The 21,632-nt window shown below is 43.2% G+C and overlaps 1 protein-coding gene across 1 annotated transcript; it reads right to left on the reverse strand.

The window, feature by feature from the left end:
- Positions 1-5,642: 5,642 nt before the first annotated feature.
- LOC124089901 (cytochrome P450 2G1) lies at positions 5,643-15,006 on the reverse strand. Its single transcript, XM_046440138.2, has 9 exons — positions 14,827-15,006; positions 14,107-14,269; positions 12,689-12,838; positions 10,658-10,818; positions 10,234-10,410; positions 8,501-8,642; positions 7,232-7,419; positions 6,883-7,024; positions 5,643-6,196 (listed from the first exon to the last, which is right to left on the reverse strand). The coding sequence occupies exons 1-9, from the start codon at positions 15,004-15,006 to the stop codon at positions 6,015-6,017; spliced, it is 1,485 nt and encodes a 494-aa protein (XP_046296094.1). The 3' UTR covers positions 5,643-6,014.
- Between the last annotated feature and the right edge of the window lie 6,626 nt (positions 15,007-21,632).

Consider the following 21,632-nt stretch of genomic DNA (forward strand, 5'->3'; position numbering starts at 1 on the left):
AGCAAAGCAATAAACCTTCTTTATACTTTTTCTCACACAGTGTCCTCATCATTGAATTTGCATCAGGGGCAAGGCCCAAGCTTTCGGTAACAATGGAATCTATTGTACAATATATGAAGACTAGAGTTAATAACGATGTATTACATATACTGGAAATTCCTAAGAGTAGTATTACATTTTAACAGTTTCCACCAAAAAACAAATCAGTATAGAAAGTTATTCATATGTTAATTAGCGAATTCACAAGGTATATTTTATAGAACAAAATGTTGCAAATGGTATTTGAATTTTGTTATTTGTCAATTTAGAAAAATACAGCAAAGTTACTATAAACATTCTGATATAGAATTTTGTTTTAAAAGTTTTTGTTTTTCTTTTTCTTTCATTTTTTTTTTCAAATACCTAGGATTGGATTGCTGAGTTATTTGGTAAGTTTGTGTCTATAGGAAACTGCCACACTATTTTGCAGAAGAGATACCGAGTTTTACATTACTCTGTATCCTAGCCAGCAGTTGCTACTTTTGTTTTATTTTAGTCTTTCTATAATATGTACAGATGTTTCTTTATGGTTTAAATTCATGTTTTCATTATGTATAATGATGTTTGGCAAATTTTCCTATACTTATTTGCTGCTTATATATATTCTTTGATGAAGAGTCTTTGGTGTAAAAATTATTTGCCAATTTAATTAGTCATAAACACCACTGCATTTGGACCAGCCTTATTTACCAATTTAAAAAGCTACATTGGCTTTTTTGTTGTTGTTGTTGTTACTTTATAATTTTTTATTTTAATTACTTATACATGACAATAGAATGCATTTATGCACTTTGATATACATAAATGGGGTTTAATTTCTTATTCTTCTGATTGCACATATTGTAGAACCACATTGATCATGTAGTCTTATATGTACGTAAGGTAATAATATCTGTTTCCTCTATCCTTCCTATCCCCACAGCCCCACCCCTCCCTTCACTTCTCTCTACCTAATCTAAAGAAACTCTATTCTTCCCTAGCACCCTACCCACTTATTGTGGATCGGCAGCAGCATATCAGAGAAAACATTCAGACTTTGGTTCTTTGGGATTGGCTTATTTTGCTTAGCATGATATTCTCCAACTCCATCCATTTACCAGCAAATGCCATGATTTTATTCTTCTTTAAAGCTCAGTAATGGTCCGTTGAATGTATACACCACATTTTCTTTATCCATACGTCTACTGAAGGGCACCTAGGTTGGTTCCATAGTTTAGCTAGTGTGAATTCAGCTGCTATGAACATTGATGTGGCTGCATCACTTTAGTATGCTGATTTTAAGTCCTTTGGTTATAAATGAGGAGTGGGATAGCTGCATCAAATGGTGATTCCTTTCCAAGTTTTCTGAGGAATCTCCATACTGCTTTCCACAGTGGTTGCACCAATTTGCAATCCAGCAAAGTATGAGTGTACCTTTTTCACCACATACTCACCAACATTGATTGTTGCCTGTATTATTATGATTGCCATTCTGACTGGAGTGAGATGGTATCTTAGAGTAGTTTTGATTTGCATTTCTCTAGTTGCTAGAGATGTTGAACATTTTTTCATATATTTATTGACTGATTGTATTTAAAATACTCATTGCTTTTTAATTGTTTTCTTATTATTGAGATTTTACAACCCTTTTTCTCAGTATGTCTTCGAAATATGGTGAGTATTTTACATATATGGGATATGTTGACCTATATACTCTACTCTTTCTTGAGATTCTTGATCTGCATTTAGATGTAATAAAATTTACCACTGGAAAATTAAACTCTCTTATCAAATATTTAATTGTCCCAAATATTTGTCTTAATAAATGAATCAAATATCAGTGCTTCAATTTAAATAGATTAAAACTAAATAGAATTTAAAAGTTCCCAAGTCCTACTAAACACACCACCAGCAGTCATTTGCCCCATGTAACTAGGCATTATCACAATGGACACGCAGAGCCAGGGAAAGAAGTACCAGCTGTGTTTCACACTCTTCCCTCCAAGAATGGGAAGAAGAGGTTATGACTGGTGTCATTAAAACCATTACTTCAGTGGTTAAAGAGAACTCTTGGCAGAGCAGCAGGTGGTCTTCTCACCTGCAATGGGAGGGACCTACATCACCTCAGATGCTCACTCACAGGGAAAACCCAATGGAGAGAAAGAAGAAACCTGTGGGAGTGATATCTGGTTTTTTCTCAGTCTGGTATTTACAGGAAATGAGAGATTTTGTTAAAGCATTATTGTTAATGTCTTTCAAGGAGTCTGACTTTTTCTCTTTTTTAAAGAATAATACTAATTAATTATCTAATACCTTGCAAGAAAAATGGAGTCACTGATCATGTTTGCAAAGAATTTCCAGAAGATAGTTTTGTAATACATATTTCAGCAGAATTTAAAATGTAATTTTTCATTTATTACTATTTTAATTATATATATGACATAACATTATGTGGCTGAATTTTGACTTTTCAATGATCAGCATAACCCATTCGGTAGGATCCACCACACCTCTATTGTTGGGCATGCTCATCATTTACCTTGTACTGAATTCCCGAATTCAAGTGTCGTTGGAAAGAACATTATGAGGACAAAATTATGTCCTCATAATTTTGACGTTTGTATGCCCTAATGGAATGGTGAGATGAACACATGCACAGAAGAAAAAGCCTTTCTAAAACTAGAGATAGTTCATTAAAAAAGAAAAGAAAAATTAGAAGTCATTTTACTTCAGGAGAAATAACTTTTAGAAACATGAAAATTCAAGAGCAAGAGCATTAGGTAGAATCCTGTTAACCACCATCAGAAGTGGGATTACCAGCTAGGTAAAGTGACACGTGCCTGTAATCCCAGCAGTTTGGGAGGCTGATGCAGGAGGATTCCAAGTTCAAAGCCAGCCTCAGCAACTGAGTGAGGCCCTGAGCAACTTAGCTAGACCCTGTCTCAAAATAAAATATAAAAAGGGATGGGGATGTGGCTCAGTGGTTGAGTGCCCCTGGGGTTCAATCCTTGCCCCCCCCAAAATGAGATACTTTCCTAACTGTGAAACAACTTAGAGTCAGTGAGAGATATCCTGACAGTAGAGGAACCACATGGACAAGGAGTTAATTCACAGGTTATTAAGGTTCAAATGCAGCACATACATAAACACACAAAGTCCAGTCCTCGGTAATCAAAGACTGAAACACGAAACCATAGTGTGGCACCTTAAATTTACAGAAGTTCAAAAAGAAAGGCTCAATCTGTCTCATGGGGAAGCAGCATGACAAACTGTGATATCCAAGTGCCAGCGAACTGACAGGAGGGTGCTAAGGACAGGGCCAGAGAGAGCCCTTCACATTCTCCACAATTAGAACCTCCAGGTCTCCTGGACAACACTGTGAGGAACAAAATTTACCTGTATAGAGGAGCCATCCCTCAGGGCAACACTTCCACCTCTTTGATATCTGACAATCCCATCAGCATCCTGCTGAAGAAAAACGATGTTCAACGATCAATTTGTACAATCATCAAAATCATCTGTGGGGTTTCTTTCTGCCTCTGTATTATTTCTGTTATGTAAATTGGCTTTTGCTATTTGTTAGATTAAATGATGTACTTCTTACTGAATGTCCCTCATACAAGAAACTAATGTCCTGAACTGTGACGTCCTTGTGGTCAGGGACTGCGTCTAGTGTTTGATGACAGCTTTTGTACATCTGTGTCTGCCACAGATGTGGAGATGCACCATTTGGAGTTTCATTCAAGAACTTGCCATTTGCCAGGCATGTTGGTGCTCACCTGTGATCCCAGCAACTCCAGAGGCTGAGGCAGGAATATCACAAGTTTGAGGAAAAGTCTTAGCAACTTAGTGAAGCCCTAAGCATGGCTCAAAATAAAAAAATTAAAAGGTCTGGTGGGGGCTGGGGGAGTCACTCAGTGGTAGAACACTTGTCTAGCACGTACAGGGCCCCTGAGTTCATCTCCTGCACCACAAAAGATAAAAAATGTTTGAACAAAAGAATATTTTTAAATTAGGGGGGCTTGGAATGTAACTCAGTGGTAGTATAACCTTGGGTTCAATCCTCAGCACCAAAAAAAGAACAGGAGGAGGAGGAGAAGAAACAGCAGCAGCGATGCAGGAAAAAGAATTTGCCATTCAGCAGCAAGGAGCATGTGAGCCCCCAGCTGCAGCATCTTCAGGACCCACTGAGCTTGGAGCAGATTTGGGTTCTTCTAAGGCAGCTTGGACAGAACTGAGCATAAGCCAAGGTGTCGGTCACAGCCCGTTCTGCCCAATCCTAGACACTCCTAACAGCAGTCTTCACTTGAGAGGTACTTCTGAGATGACTGGGGAATCCGCTGTCTCAGCATGGTGGTCTGGGTCCCTCCCTGCCCAGCTCTGCCTTCTCTGCATTCCTGTCCACAGTTGTCACATCTGCACTTTGGTCTGGAGACTTTCCCTGAACGCTTCTCCTTCCTTCCTCTTTTTCCTTCACATGCTTTCAACCCCAGTCCCACAAAACGATGCACTCCTGCCTGGAACTAAACCTCTGCTTCCCAGGGGGCCCTATCCACATAATGTGCAGAAGGGCATTTAGTGTTTATTATACATCATAAAAATGAGAAATTATACCCCAGTTATGTATGATATATCAAAGTGCATAAATGCATTCTTGTATAACTAATTAAAACAAATTAAAAATTAAAAAACTCCCTTCTGGTTTTGTAAGCATGTCTATTATGATATCCCTGATCAAAGGCAAGTCCTTGCTCCCCCATCACAACTCAGAGAACTATTTACTCATCCTCACCACATCCTGTGCCCCCAGTCTTTAAAATGTGGCTAATTGAATTATCCTGCCTAGAACATTGAGGGTGTGACACAAAAACACAGACACAAACAAGAAGTTGTCTACAGCAGCAGCAGAGGTCATTCATTAGTCTTGGGCTGTGGTGTTCATGACTGGGGCTGAATGAGGTGGCAGCATCCCCTACTGGATGGTTCTATCAGAGCTTCATTTTTTCCTATTTCTGTTCATAGTCCGTTTTTCCAGAATTCTCATTGATTTTGTAAGCCGACCAATTATGTTCCAACACATAGCAACCTTTACTATTTAAAATCATCAAATTTTATGCTTCATTGTCAACCTTTTGCACTAGCACCTAAGCTCCATGAGGGCTAGAGTTTTATCAGTTATTTTTCACTGAAAGATCCTAAGTCCATGAAGGGTGTGCCAGCACATGTTGGATATTTGATATGTTTTGGTTGAATAAATAAAATAACTCATCAGGAGTTTAGAAATGGAATAATAGGCTATGAACAACTGAACTACCTTCAAAATGGAATGGGTAGTGTGCAGAATTTGGTGTTTGATCAGAGCAATCAGGAGAGTGAGGATGGCAAAAAAGTTATGGTGGGGAGAGTAATGCCACTCAAGATGCTCGAGGCAAGAATGTCTCATGTGGTGGCCCAACAAGTGAGGAGTCCCTGGAGATGGGGCTGTCAGAGAAGATGACCAGTGATGAGGAAGTCCAAAAGCTCACTTCAGGTGGTTTTCTGTACTTTATATACTGTTTCACACAATGCACAATAAATTTCCTATATGTAACAGTCTTGAGCTCTGTGTTGATTTTATTGGGGGGAATGCAGATCAAAATAAACCAGAAAAGATTGTGAACTATATTATGATCACTATCAGGGCTCACGCAAGGGAACAACATAAAGACAGAATCTACAGAAGTTTGCTGCAGCCAGAAACAAGGCAGAGGAAACTGTGAACTTAAACCTATGGGCTTGTGCCAGATGTTGGGCACTTTGTAGCTTTTCTAAAACAAAGACATACAGCTGTGTGGTTTTGGATGTCATCCTCTGACCTGTGGTCCCATCACAGTAGTGAGAGTGCCTTCTCTTAGGGTTATGGGGAGAATTTGGAGACATGAGGAGGGTGGGTGTGTCCGGGAGCAAGAAGAAGAGCTCAGCTCTCAGACTGGTCTTGCCTGGCCAGTAAGGGGCGCTCAGTGGGCCACAAGGCACAGCTTGTAAGTTGGGGGGATGTTGCCGAAGCCTGACATCCTGGGAGTGATGTCAATGTCTGCCACGGGGACCAGTGAACGTAAAGAGAAGTTCTGAAGGATGGAGGTGAAGTAGAGGAAGAGTTCCATGCGGGCCAGGGCCTCCCCCAGGCAGATGCGTTTTCCTGCAGGCACAGAACAGGGTGGGAGGTCAGGTCATATCTGCTAGGTACTGAGGGCCTGGGAGGCATCTGGCCTGATCACCCCAGTGGGCCTCAGCTGCCTCATCAGCATCTCAAGAGTCATGACTGTGTCCACTTTATAGGGTCATTAGCAAGACTCAATGGCTCCTCCTGTCCATGCTCAGCTAGGACTTGCTTCTTAGAAGGGCTCAACACTGGCAGCTACTTCTCTCTGCCTCAGATTCCATTGATTCCAATGGAAAGTTTCTAAATGACCCAAGAATTTCAAACTTCTCTTCATTTCAGTTCCTCAAAGATTTTTCAAAAGTATGAAATTCAAATTTCAGTGTCCATAAATAAAATTTCATAGGCTCACACATATGCTCATTTGTTTCAGTGTTGTTGATGGTCACTTCCATAGTACAATAGCAAGGGTGAGTAGTTCAGACAAGGATCACAAGGCTGGGAAAAACTAAAATATTTTATATTTGGTTCTTAATAGGAAAATTTTGTTGCTCTACTCTAACATTTTTTTTTCTAAACATGAGAGCCAGTGGTTTTAATATTCTCTGATTCAGGAATTTTAGGATTTGAGAGTTTCAGTACATAGTCTTCAGCTTCCACTCTGACTTGGGCTTCAAGAAAAGGTTCTAAAATGTCCCTGGAGAAACCCATACATTGAAACCTACCAGAGGAGAAAGGCACGAAGGCCTCGTTCTTCTTGAAGCGTCCCTGTTCATCCAGGAAGTGTTCAGGATAGAAGGCATCTGGGTAGCGGAAGTATTTGGGGTCTTTGAGGACTGAGCCAATCACAGGAAAGACATCTGTGCCCTGGGGTGAAGAGGGGAGCAATTAGAAGAAATCAGTATTGGACAGGGGGTGGTGAACCAAGAGTCTGCAGCCATACTAGCCTGCACCCACCACACCTCATCTGATTTTGGAAGCTAAGCAGGGTCAGGCCTGGTTAATCCATGGAAGGGAGGACCACGTGGAGAGAAGGGTGCCATGGAGAATGAAACAGTGAGAGTGTGACCAAACCTTGGGCAGAAAGTAGCCTCGGAAATGAGTGTCCTGGATGACATTGTGGGGGACACCCATGGGCACAATGTCTATCAGTCTTTGGATCTCGTGGATGACAGCATCTGTGTAAGGCATCTTGACCCTGTCTTCCACACGTGGCATCCGGTGGGGGCCAATCACCTGGTTAATCTCTTTATGGATCTTGTCTGGAAGAAGGCAGAAAATAAGACAGGGAGGGCAGGAGGAGCTTCTGTTTGCGAATGCCACGAAGTTAAGAATCTCCAGCAAATGAGCTCTGAGGTGAAGGCCATCATCCACACTTGACAACCGACACATCAGTGGTACTCAAGAAATGCCCATCAGACCCTGGGAGGCACAGGCCTCCAGCCTGGATGCTAGCTGGAGCATTTGACCTGGACGTGGAAACACCAATGAGCCAAGGAAGACAGATGAGCAGGCCAATATCCTGCTTCCGGCTGGGCTTCCACACACAGCCTTTTAACCAAAAAAAAAAAAAGGCTTTGGCTTGGTTCAAACTGCCACACTAGAAAGAGTGTCCAAATTGGAGACTTTTTTTTTTGTAAGTGACAAACAAATTTCTCATGACTAGAGTTACCAACCAGACCAGACTGTAGCCGAATGAAGATGGATTCTATTTGATTTTGGCAATACCTTCAGCTCCATTGTGGTCATCAAAGACGTCTATACCTCCTAATCCCAGAAGCCTGTGAAAGTTATGTAATAAAGGACAACAAAAGGACAAAAGAGGTGTCACAGATGCCATTAAATAAAGGATCTCGAGAGGGAGAGATTAGCCTGGATCATCCAGAAGGGCCCTAGTATAATCAATCACGTGTGTCTGTTATAAGAGAGGCTGGAGGACCAGAGTAGGAAAAGGGGACGTGGCAGCTGAGGAGGCAAGGAGAGATCTGCACTACTAGCCTTGAAGCAGCAAGAAAGAGCCAGGAACCCAGAAATACAAAAGAGGAAGCTGTTAATGCTGGAAAAGGCTCCCCCTTGGTTTCAGCCTCGTCAAACCTCTCTGAACTTCTGAACTCCAGGACTTTAAGGTAACACATGTATGTGGTTTGAAGCTGCCTCTTACAACAGACACCAAGTTGAAGGCTGGGTTAGTGGCCCCCCAACCAGAGATTTCAAGATCCCATGTCCTGGCGTTCTGAAGGGTGAAGAGTTATCTAAGGTTGTGGAACCCTAAATTTTCAAGATTATGTCCTGGTAGGACCAGGAGGTGCCAGATAGGATGGGCCATTCCGGGAGGACACTCACCTTCCACTTCAGGATGCTTCATTAGCAGCAAAAATCCATAGCGTAGTGTGGAGCTCACTGTTTCTGTGCCCGCAAAGAAGAGGTTGAGCGTGGTAAGAACCAAATTCTTGAGGTTGAATTCTGTGTGGGGATCATTTTTTTCCTGAAAGGGAGGAGATAATAAATAGCTACCATCTTAAGTCTTTATTTTCTCCCTGTGAATAGTGTAGGCATTTTTGAAAAGGCAATAGATGGGTAAGCCAAGCTGGGAGAAGAAACAACCAGAGCAAAGATCCTGAGGCAGGAGCTGAGGTCCTGATCCTGGTGTATTAGAGGAAGAACAGAGCAGAGGGCACTGCGGCTGGAGTGGACAGAGAAGGAGAGAGGAGAAGGGAGCAGTGCCTTGTAAGATTTGAAGTTTATAATTATAAATATTAGAGTTTATAATTTTAAACTACTAAGTACTAAGTTTCTTTTTTTCCTATTTACTTTTTTGTTTGTCCTTTTTAGATATGCATGACAGTAGAGTATATTTTTGACACATTATACATACATGGAGTATAACTTATTCTAATTAGGATCCCATTCTTGTGGTTGTATATGATGTGGAGTTTCATTGTGATGTATTCATATATGAACATAGAAAAGTTATGTCCCATTCATTCCACTGCCTTTTCTTTTCCTATCCACCCCTACTTCCCTTTATTCCCCTTTGTCTAATCCAGTGAATTTCTATTCTTCCCCTACCCACTTGTTGTGTGTTAGCATCTGCATATCCAAGGGCTAAGGTTCTATAAGATAAAAATAGAAATTTACAGATGTCTACAATTCTAAGAATCAATGATACAACGTATTAAGCCTCCAAATTTTTACATCTCTAAGACTTTAAAATTATTAAAGATTGAGCTCCAATTTTTAAAAAAAACTAACCTTCTAGGAGCCAGAGTTGTGGCTCAGTGGTAGAGTACTTGCCTAGCATGTGTGAGGCACTGGGTTTGATCCCTGGCACCACATAAAAATAAATAAATAAAAGAAAAACATTGTGTCCATCTACAACTAAAAATATATTTTTAAAAATAACTAAGTTTCTAAATTTCCCAAATTCCAAAACGCTAAAGATTCACTCTGCTTTTCTACAACCATTAAGTCTCTGGCATATATGATTGGAAAAATGTAAGATTTTCAGTTTCCTTGTTACTAAAATTTCTGGATTTGAATCTTATTTTTGATAGAAAAAAGGTACCATATCCATATACAATGGGAAGCTAGTCATCCACAAGGAAGAAGGAAATCCTTCCATCTGCAGCAAAATGGATAAAACCAGAGGTCATTACGTTAAATGAAATTAGCCAGACACAGAAAGACAAATACCACATATTCTCTCACATGTAGAAGCTAAAAACTCAACCAGAAAGAAGAATTGTCATTACTAGTGATTGGAAAGAAGTGGGTGGAAAAGAAAGGTTGAATTTGATCAGTGCCTGCCTTATGATGTATGGAAATATCACACCAGTGATCACCCACTAATATATGCATTTAATGCATGTCAATAAAAATAAATTTTATTTCATCAACTTAAAAAAAAGTTTAAAGGTTGTGAGAGTTTCTACTTTCATAATTTCTGTATCCCATCTATGGATAGAGTGAAGCATGGGAGTACTTGCTCTTTTTGCCCCAACCTCTGCAGAGGGGGCTTAAAGGTGCAGATACCCGGAGGAGATGAGAGAAGGGTATTGGGGGAGGGAAGCAAGCACCTGGTGCATCTTGATGAGGAAGCAGTCGATGAAGTCTCGGGGATGGTGGGGGTCAAGGGATGCCTCGTTGATCTTCACTCTGGATGCAACAAAGTCCTTAAGATCCTCTATCATATAGTAGAGGTGTTTGTGTCTTCCTGGCAAATATTGCATGATTCCTGAGTACATCTCATAGAGCTGCGGGGAACAGGCAAAGAAGATTATTTAGGAGTGGGTACTGGTCACCAGGCGGGTTGTGTCTAGATTCAGGGAGCTGGGCTCAAAATGCAGTGCTGGGTCTGAGAACCAGGTGTGGCTTTTGGATTCCTAGAGATTTGGGCATATTGATAGTTGTCTTCCAGGGCTGTGGAGAAGATTAAGTGAGGTACAGGCAAGTGCCTATTGAACTCAGACTGGAAGTGGGCAGAGAAGTGACCAGTGGTACCTGTGCCCAGGGAGTGCTCATCTCTATGAAGCTCTCATTGATCATCCGCAGCAGGTTTAGGAATTCCTTGTCCTCATAGTCAAAGCGGCTTCCAAAGACAATCGAACTGATGACATTGGAAACAGTACGGCTTAGGAAGAAGGTGGGATCGATGGGGGCACCTGGTGATGGAAATTGTCTATGTTGGAGGTGAAAATTAGTAATCAGGGATGTGGAATCATCCATTGGTAGATTTGGGTCTTGTATCTGCTTAATAGTATATGTGAATTAGCTCATTTTGGGGTTTGAGTCTAGATTTCTCAATCTGGAAACTGGCTTAAAGACCACCTCATTTGTTCATGCAGATTCCATGTTATGATCCATGCAAAATGCTTAGCATAGTGCCCGACATGGATTTAACACTCAATAAATGCTGGTGAGGCTTAATTATTTCTTTGTTACATTGTTGCTTACATGCAGTTGTGGATAAGAGTCATAAATTTGGGGCTGGGGTTGTACTTAATGGTAGAATGCTTGCCTAGCACATGTGAGGCACTGGGTGTGATCCTTAAAAACCATATAAAAATAAATTTTAAAAAACGTATTGTATCTGGGGCTGTGGTCATACCTCAGTGGTAGAGTGCTTGCCTAGTATGTGCAAGGCCCTGGGTTTGATTCTCAGCACCACATATAAATAAATAAAATAAAGGTTCATTGACAACTAAAAAAAATTAAGAAAAGGGTACTGTGTCTATCTATGACTTAAAAAAGAAAAAATGAGTCACAGATTTGGGAGGAAAACAATGGTAAGGGCCATATTTTAAAAAGAAGGACTGGTGGTACAGCTTAGTAGTAGAGTGCTTCCCTAGCAGGCATGAGTCCCTGGGTTCGATTCCCAGCACTGAAAAGAACAAAAAAAGAAGAAGAAGAAGGAGAAGAAGGAGAAGGAGAAGGAGAAGGAGAAGGAGAAGGAGAAGAAGAAGAAGAAGAAGAAGAAGAAGAAGAAGAAGAAGAAGAAGAAGAAGAAGAAGAAGAAGAAGAAGAAAGAAGGAAGGAGAAGGAAGAAGGAGAAGAAGGAGAAGGAAGAAGGAGAAGAAGGAGGAGGAGGAGGAGGAGGAGGAGGAGGAGGAGGAGGAGAAGAAGGAGAAGGAGAAGGAGAAGGAGAAGGAGAAGGAGAAGGAGAAGGAGAAGGAGAAGAAGAATGCCTGGACTCTAACTCTACCATGGATTCCACTTAGGCTATGAAGGAAATCCTTCCCAAGACCTCAGCTGCACCGTCTGTAAAATGGAATGCAGGTCAAGGAAGTAGATTTGGAAACAGTTGCTTCAGAAAAATATGTACATATTTACAAGTGCACATTTTGACAAATAACTTGTGAGGGTACATGTCTTTTCAAAGCCTTTGTAAAGATCCTATAAATTATCCATGGAATCCAGATGTAAAATCTCTGATTTAAAGAAAGCTATCTCTGTTTCTAGCTCTTATCTATTTTTCTTTACATATTTCTCAGCCCCTGGGTCTTTTCTCTCTATACTTCTTTGGTTACAGACCCTATTTTTGGTTGGGAATTGGAATTCTTTTAAAAGAATAATGAAATAGGTAAAGAGTTTTTGATTTGCAAGATGAAAAAAAAATTAAAAGATTTGTTTTCCAACAATATGAATATACCTAACCCTACTGAATTGTACAACTAAAAATGGTGAAGATGGTAATTTTGATGTTATTCACCACAATAAAAATCTATAAACATAATGAAATTTGATCCTGCCTCCCAAAAAATACACAAACTCATATATCATCCTAATCTACATATTATTATATCATGGGCACACAGTCACAGTGAGATCCAGAGGTAAAAGGTTCTAGACAAATGGTCTCTGAGGGCCATCCATGTTGATTTTTACCATGGAACATGGCTGATAGCTTAGCATATCTATAATATTCTCCATCCTCTTCATTTGAGTGTTTTTTTCCACCAAGGTCCATCTTCTATGACTATACTCTCCATAAGCACCCAGTCACCTAGTAGCCCTCCCCTGTGACCCCCATACCCTTGGTCTTCCGGAATTCCTCCAGCAGGTAGCCAGCCTCCTCCTGGATCCGCTCCTCGATGCTCCGCTTTCCCATCCCAAAGTCCCGCAGGATGGTCAGAGAAAAACGTCGGAGAATCTTCCATCGTTCTCCATTGGCCATAGCTACACCTGCCAGGATCTGAGTGTCAGGCTCCTGCCTCCCTTCCCCTCTCTGTGCTCAGCTGTGTGCTAGGCAAGGATAGGGTGGACTATAAAAGATTTTTATTCTTGAAGAAGTTCCTCTTGACCTTGCAGGCTCAATGGGGAGACTAAGATTCCTTTCCTTCAGTACCCTCAAAAGCAGTCCAGACTGAGGCAGAGGAAAAGGGAGTCAGGCTAGGAATAATGGTGGGGAGATTACAGAGAGTTTCCTATAGGAAAGAGCTATAACTGGGTAAATTACTTAGTGAGTGGGGGGGGGGGAGGTGGAGGAGGTAGGGTTTAATGCCACATACAGCACCCTGGAATTAGAACACAGTTCTATTTTCTGTGCACCACACCTATTCTCTAGATCAACACATATGTATACACAGGAGCTTGTACTTGTACATCAATACACCTACACTGAAGGAGTTACCATGTAGTAATATTTATTTAAAAATCACCAGCTGTGTGGATTGGTAAATTGTTTAATAACATTTCCGGGTAGATTTATCAATGAAAGGAAGAGTTTATGACTATATGACCAATGGGTAGAAAATTGAAAGATTGAGTAGCTAAGTGAAATGTTAATGTGTGGATGGTTTGAGATGAATGGATAATGGTTTGAAGGTAGATGGAAAGATTAAGAGATAAACAAATGATGGAAGGATTAAGAAATGGATGAATGGGTGGAATATTAATTGATATATACATAATATAATAGATGTTTGCATATAAAGAATAATGAATATGCTTTGATGGATTTGAATAATGGATAGAAGGAAGAAAAATCAGAGGGAGAGAGAGAGATTTGAAAAGATGGAATGAATGAAACTGCTTTGGATTAAAGTATATAGGGAATTAACAGTAGGTATGTGGGTAACACTAGAAAATAATCCTCCTAAGAGTCAGAGACCTATGTGCTAGGTATGTGTATGAAGATAAGAAATAGGGTTGGCTATGAAGGCTTCAACTGGTGCACAAAGATTGTCACACACTAATTCATTGAATGTAAGAACTGAAATAACATAGTAAGTGATCATGTTAGAATCAGATGTCTTCAAAGCAAAGTGATTCCAGCACTTCTGTGGGACATTACCTCATCTTCCTCACCAGTGCTTTTTCTTTTGTAAATTAGTTTAATATTAATGGCTTTCTCAAAGGAGTTAATGCAATAATTCCTGTAGAGCACTTACCAAAGAACCTGGAACACACTTAGTACGTTGTAATAATTTCTGGTGATTGTAGTTACCTACCATGACCTTGGAAGTTTTTGTCTAATGTAGCCATTTCTCCACGGCCACTGAACTCATCTGCTCGGTCTACCAGAGCCTCCTTCACCAGTTCATGTCCACACAAAATAACTACTGGCCGCGGGCCCAGGTACACAGTGAACATGGGGCCATACTTCTTCCGGAGCTGGGAGTGAAGCAAGACACCAGAGGAGGGTTCAATTAGAGCACACATAGAAACCAGTCAAGGATTTTAGGGGAAGGAGAATTCAGAGGATATAAATACGGGTACAACAGATCAAGGTAATCTTGGAAAGACTATTGGGAAAAGGCATGGAAATCTTCACTCCTGGGATCCTGAGCACAAACCATCCTCAACTCTGAAATGCCAGTTTCCTCATCTGTAAAATGATGGAGCTGGATTACATGAACTCTGAGATCTATACTTCTCTCTCTGAAATGCTGAATTCCTAGAAGCCTGAGATTTCATGGTACAGAGTCTCAAAGTACTAGTAAAAATCTAAGTACGAGAGTCCTTATGTTCAAGGATATAAGATTCCAAAATCCTGAGCCTGTGATTCCAAAGTCCTGAGATCATGAGACTTTTATTCCAATGCACCTGGAATTTCAGAATTCTCAGGTTCTCAGTCTCTCAGAGTCTGTTTCAGAAGTCATAAGGTCTACACGTATCTGGCTATAGGATTCATTGCTTCTATCCCCAGGAGAGGAAATGAACAAACTTACCTTCATGAAACACTGAAAAGGGGCATTAGGGCTGATTTGGAGCAGGTTCCCCAAGAAAGGAATTGGTGTGGGACCTGGGGGAAGCTTTCCCCTCTTGTTGATTCGTTTCCAAGCAATGAGGATGAGCAGGCAAGACAAGCAGAGTGCCAGAAAAATGGTGAAGGCCCCTCCCAGCTCCATGGTGCCAGGTTAGATAGTGTCCTGGGCCCCAGGTCCTGCATAAATAGGTTCTGAGAGATCAGCTTGTTCTGAAATCTGATCACCCTGAGATTCAAGTTTTCTGGGAATGGATACCATCAGGAAAGAGACTGCATTATTGAGGGGAGGGGTTACATAACCTATAATCTCCCACCTGGATAAAAGTGAATCAAATTCACCCAGGGAAATCTACAGGGGCCATTCCCCTTTCTTCATATTTCCAGTCCCTCCGTTTTTCTCTCAGCTCAACCCCTGGTAGCATTTCCTGTGGGTTGTGGAAGGCTCCTGGGTATCTGCTTAGGTTACAGAGTTTAGGGTTCAGAGAGTTTGTGTTCAAGTTCAAACTCCATCTTTTCTTCACTGGGTGAGACATCCAACCCTGGGCCTCAGTTTCCCTATCTCTCAAGCTGATTCAGATAGTCTTGATCAACAACAGGGCTGACTCCTGTGTTCATCCTTTGGTTAGGAGTAAAGCTAAATGTTTTTTTAATAAATAAAGATGAAAATTTCAAATAGTAAGAAAAGTAAGTCAATTAAATGGTATTAGTCAACATCTTTGCTACTCAAGATGATACTAAATAATAACAGTCAAAGGCTGGTTGTATGGATTTATCTTTGCTGGAATGTGTGTGTGTATGTGTATGTATGTGTGTGTGTGTGTGTGTAAAGATTTAGACATTTCTAACTTCAAATCCCAGCGTACCCAGTTCCTTGCTGTGCGATCCTGAAGTTTCTTTGTTCCACAGTCAATCACTTTCCTAAGGGCCTTGCTTCCCAATTCCTGTGCCTCTTCCCTGCCTTCACAGATTGGATCCAGTGAAGATCACAAATGCTAAACACAGTTCCCAAAGACCAAGCAGTGTGCGTGGCACCTGCATGCCTCAGTGACTAAAGGCAAAGTGATGAATCTCCCAGCAAGAGGGGCTATAGCCCAGGGGTCCCCCACCAGCCCCTAGAAACCCCATTCTGGAGCTTGGCCAAGCCTCTAGATCACTGCCAAGCTTGGCCACTTGGCCTCTGTAACCTGAAAGACACCACACTACAAATGAAAGACACCACAGGACGCAAATCACCGGAGAGGTTCCACTTTATTACAAAGGCTGTGGGCTTATATAGATCTAAGGAGAGGTGGCAGGGCTTAGGTAAATGACGGGCCACCTGTTTATTGGTAAGTTCTTCCAGATGTCAGTTCCGGAGCCCAAGAAGTTAGTTCTTATTGGGGCTAAGGTTCCCGTCAGCGGGATTTAAATATTGGCACTGGTGGGAGAATTGGCGCCGGCGGGAAAGGGAGAGGCAGGAAGAGAAGCTCCTCAGACGCCATGTTGGGGTTTTGGGGATGTGGCTGCCATTATACCTTTTCCCAACATTCCTCCCTTTTTGTTTTCTTAGGGACTGGGGCATCATTGTTCAGATCCAGCTGCTTCCTGCTGTGTGGGGGTGGCGTAGGGCCTAGAAGGGGAAGTGGAGGAATGTTCGGGGAGCAGGTCGGGGGATATCATGGCAACCAGAAATAAAGCCCAGTGGCTATAGACAGCTACTTTGGTAGGGGTGAAGTCTATGAAAATTCCCTGAAGCCACAAGTCGTCGATGGCATTGAACCAGTCCTGGATGGAGGAGATTGTTGGTATCAGCCATTGGTCCTGTAACAGAGACTCCAGGAAATATTGGAAGCGTTGCCTTGACATAGTGTCACCAGCACCTGAAGAAGATCAGAGCGAACAAAAACAGGATGAAGATAAAGATTAAAGCAAAGATCAGTTTTTGGCAGAAGTTCCATGTTGGGAGACTGACAGAGAAGAGGCCAAGTGCCATGAGGAGGCTTAAAAGGACATAAAGACTCAAGAATCCAGGGTGGCAGATTAAGAGGTTCTCCCAGCTCGTTGTCTTCCGCTGTCCGATGTCCGTTGCATTCCATCGTGCCTGGTAGTGAGCTTCAGCACTGAGTGAGCTGTTTTCTTGAAGATGTCGGGGGTTCATCAGTCATCAGAGGCTGATAGTGCCTAAGCAGAAGCTGGTTGAAAGTTTGCTTAGAGATATTCTGTAATTGGCCCTGTAGAAAGCGAAGCAGACAGGGCAGGAACAGACACATCAGAAAAAGGAGACATATGGGCCCTAAAAGAGGCAACAGCCATGATTGGAAGTTGGCTAAATGGAAGGTGGCAAATGGGTTTTGGTTTGGTGGATTTTTCAAAGAGGTAGCCAAGTTGGTAAGCTTGACTACATTAGTTTCCACAAGGCCTGATTCATTGATGTAGTAACAGCATTCTTCCCTCAAGAAGAGGCAGGTTCCACCTTTTTTGGCCGTGAATAAGTCTACAGCTTGTCAGTTTTGAAGAGTAACTTGAGCCAAGGATGTGACCTGCCTTTGTAAAGATGCTAGAGATTCTGCCGTAGAAGTGAGCGCTTGTTCAAGTTTAGAATTTTAAGTCCTGTACAGCCCATAAGGAGTGTCCTAGAGCTCCACCAGAAATTCCTGCTCCCGCCGCAGATGCAGCCAGTGAGAGACCCACCATTACTGGAAGGAAAGCAGCCCACCTACTTTGCACAGGGGGAGACAAGAGGGCCTGTACTTCATCAGGTGCATAGAGAGTCAATTGCGGGACAAGCATTACCAGTATACATGGGGCGGAGGTGTTGGTGGATAAGATAGTGGTGAGAAAACCATTACACCAGAAGAATGAGCCAAGTGGTGCATAGAGGGTGAAGTTAAAGGTGATGTTGGAGTGCAAAACTCTGACTGGGAGACACCCAAGCCCAGGAGGCAGAGCCAGGGAATCACAGTATGGTTAGACTCCTCGGGCTCCCATAATGGAGCATCAGGTGAAAGGGTCCGGAGAGAATGGTGGGCAGATGGAGTGGAGAAATTTGAGAGGTCAGAAGCCGAGAAGTTTAAGGGAACCACTGCAAGCAAAGGTCGAGTCAGAGAGGCGCATAAGTAGCAATGAGTTGGTGCAATGGCGGGGAGGGTTTGATTTAAGAAGGTTACGGTTTCGGCAAGTAGTCGTAGCCATGAATACTGTGGTGAACTCCCGGTATGGAGCCTAACAACTGCTGTTCGGAATGCTTTATGTCAGTAGAGATTATAGCTACTGAGGGCTGGGAGGGTTGAAGCTCCCGGGAGACGGAGATGGAGCCACAGGGGGTGGAAGAGGATATGTCACAGTAGAAGGAAGCATTTACCCTAGAGGTCCAGCATGAATGGTTGGGGTCAATGATAGCCAATTGATAGCCCGCCCAAGATCGATCTGAAATTTCCAACGCAGGAACCCCCGACGCATGCACGTGGGTTATGAATGTTGCATTATCAATAGGGGCACCCCCCATAGATTTCGGGCCACCATTTGCAGTAATCCTGTGTCTGATCATATAAGAAGCAAAGGTAAGGCCTAGTGGCTGTTTTTAAAAGTTCAGAATTCTGGGAGGAGAGGGGAAGGAAGATAGATGCATTACATCTTGTAGGGGCGCAATCAACTGAAGAAACCAGGCAAGTATAATGAGTGCTGCCTTGGACATATGTCTCTCTAACTTTGAATCTCCAAGTATAAGAGGAGGACGATGATGTCCCTGGGAGAAGGGTGATGACAGTGAAAATACCAATTAGAAGAGTGGGAGTCATGGTGGAGTATGTGTGGTTACGCAGGACAGGCGAAGCTTTAGAGGATAGTTGGGATGTGGAGAGCAGGAGTAAAGGGGAGGTCTAGGAGATGACTCTTGAAGCTCCTCTGGGGTTGTCTTGTTGTCAGCAGGTGGGGCAGCCTCCTGGTGATATGGCTTCAACAGGATTCCTCAGTTTGATATGCTATGAAGCATAGTATTGCTAAACATAAGTGGGATGAGGTGGCCTAGTTGAATCCAGTAACATTAAGGGCCCAATTACAGCCAGTGAAAGGGCAATCGCCTTGGCCCATAAACTGAGAGCGGGTGGTGCCATCCTGTTGCCATGCCGCTTGGATGTAGAAGCACCATCTGTGGGTTGGGATAGAAGCTTGAGAGAGATTAATGATTAGTAACAGGAGAGGGCTGGCGAGAAACTTTTGAGTTTGGTGGACCCCAGCATGGTGGAAATATGACTGTATGGGGTCCTGTCCAGCGAGGTTTCAACGACTGAGAATGTAGCTCTAGAAGTAAGACTGCATCACCTGGTTGAAGAGGGTCCGATTTAATTCCTGGTTGTGCTGGAACAGAAGTAACAGATGGTCACTGTCACTGTGCTCGCATGGTCCAATATCTTATAGCAGGCATGCAAGCAGTTTCTAATAAGGTAGTTAACTTTGATAAATTGAAGGACATTACTTAGAATCCTGATGAAAATCCATCCTTATTTCTCAACTGCCTTACAGAGGCCCTAACCAAATACACTAAGCTAGACCTTGAGTCTCCCATCAGGGCTACAGTGTTAGCAACCCATTTCATTACTCAATTGGCCTATGATATCAGAAAAAAAGAAAAAAAACTCAAATGAGCTAAGGAGGACCCTTGGACCCCTATCTGAGATCTGGTAAAAATGGCTTTTAAAGCAGGCTCCATTGCAGAAGAAAAAGGTAACACCCCAAACCCAGGCCTTGGCAGCAGCCCTGAGGCCTACATCTCCGGCAAAAGTTTCAGAGGGGAACCAGCATTCCTCTCCACCAGAGGCTTGCCTCAAATATGGATAGGAAGGTCACTGGGCTCGCCAATGCCCAAACCCATGGCCTCCTTCCAGGCCATGCCCCACCTGTAAGCAGACAGGACATTGGAAGATTGACTGCCCCATGGCTGGCCCTTCCTCGGCACCTCTACGCAGGGGTATGACCAGTCAGGCAGTCCCTTCTCCTGAACTTTTGGGGTTCGCAGAAGACTGAAGAAGCCCAGATTCAAAGACCCCCTCAGCCCTCTCTGAGCCCAGGGTAGTGCTCCAGGCAGCGAGTAAGTCCATTCCTTGTGGACACAGGGGCTACCTATTCTGTCTTCCTGCCCATTCTAGGCCTCTGTTTCCTTCCCAGGTCTCAATTATGGGGATTGATGACAATCCCTTTTCCCCAAACAGAACTGTAAAGCTGGCCTGTGCCCCAGAGAGACACCCATTCACTCACTATTCTGGTCATTCCATCCTGTCCAGTTCCTCTCCTAGGCAGAGATGTTCTCCAATTATTAGGAGCCACCCTCCAATTACACCCCAAGAATACTACCACCCATCTCCTTCAGCCTTTAACTCTTACCCTCTCTAATGACCTGACAGTACCTACTGTGCCACTGACCCCTGATCTAGTTGATCCCTAGGTCTGAGACATCTCCATTCGGACTTCTTTGCCTTCACATGGGAAGACCTTACATTCTTTAGGTTTCAACAGCTGATATGGACAGGCCTACCCCAAGGCTTCAGGGACAGTCCCTACCATTTTGGTCAGGCCTTGACACAGGATTTAACTATTTGTAATTTGGGGATAGCACTCTCTTACAGTTGGATAGAAGCCTTCCCTACCTCCAGGAAAACTGCTAACACTGTCGCCTCCATCCTCATTGAGCAGATCATTCCTAGGTTCGAACTTCCTGTCTCCATCCAGTAAGAGAACGGTCCAGCCTTCACTTCTCGGATTGTTTAACTAGTTTCCAAAGGCCTTAACATCACTTGGAGGCTCCACATCCCCCACTGACCCCAATCCTCGGGTAAGGTTGAGAGGCCTAATGGCATTCTCAAGGATCATCTCACTAAACTTGCTATTGAACTCAGACTGTCCTGGCCCAATCTTTTGCCATTAGCCCTCACCCAAATTTGGGCAACCCCTAGAGCCCCCTCAGGACTTAGCCCCTTTGAGCTGTTCTATGGGCACCTTTCTTAATCAACTAAAACTTTCCTGTCACTCCTCCTCCCCTTGTGTCCTACCTGCCCTATCTCATGCTTCTATACAAACTCCTAAGAGAACACGCAGGAATTAAATCGGACCCTCTTCAACCAGGTGATGCAGTCTTACTTCTAGAGCTACATTCTCAGTCGTTGAAACCTCGCTGGACAGGACCCCATACAGTCATATTTCCACCATATTTGACAGGTGAGGCTTCAGGTACAAAGAGGTACCCAAAGTCACAAGGAGAGAGAGAATAAGAGTAAGAGAGAGACAAAGGGAAAACCCGGGAGGAATAGCTTTCCGAAAGCTCAGGGCGAACGGGGGTCAAGTGGGCATCCCCAAAATGACCAACCATCATGAGGAAATACAGAGGGCACTACCCGCTCATCACCAGTAAAGTGAGATCTGTGAGGCCAACAGGGCCGGGGCCGCAGGCAACCTGATGTCAGGAAAGTTTTTCGGCTGCAGCAAAACAGTCAGGAATGAAAGGAATGGGACTCCAGCTCCTGCAGAATGCAGCTCCAGGCGGGAAGTTCAGGTCTGAGCTGAACGTAGCTCCTGTGGGACACAGCTCCAGCGGGACGCAGCTCCAGTGGGACACAGCTCCAGTGGGACACAGCTCCCGCGGGGGAGGAAGAAATTAGGGAGCCTCACGCCCCAAAGGGAAGCAGATCACCAGAGGGTCCACTGCGGCCAGTGAAGGTCTTAGTGGGGTGGGTTCCCTCCTCCCTACAGGGCGTCAGGGGCGTGCCGGACGATCACGGTCGCGGTTCCTGCTGTCAG

The sequence above is a fragment of the Marmota monax genome, unplaced genomic scaffold (genome assembly GCF_021218885.2).
Source record: "Marmota monax isolate L192 unplaced genomic scaffold, Marmota_monax_Labrador192_F-V1.1 WCK01_AAM20220418_F8-fsc00228, whole genome shotgun sequence".
NCBI classification, from domain to species: Eukaryota; Metazoa; Chordata; class Mammalia; order Rodentia; family Sciuridae; genus Marmota; species Marmota monax.

Bases quoted from the DNA above. Each gene is read 5' to 3' on its own strand.
- LOC124089901 (XM_046440138.2), bottom strand. From the start codon at position 15,006: ATGGAGCTGGGAGGGGCCTTCACCATTTTTCTGGCACTCTGCTTGTCT. The intron at 14,270-14,826 runs GTAAGTTTGTTC...CTTCACTCCCAG, and splicing joins CTTTTCAGTGTTTCATGAAG to CTCCGGAAGAAGTATGGCCC. The intron at 10,819-12,688 runs GTATGGGGGTCA...TTCCATCACCAG, and splicing joins GGAATTCCGGAAGACCAAGG to GTGCCCCCATCGATCCCACC.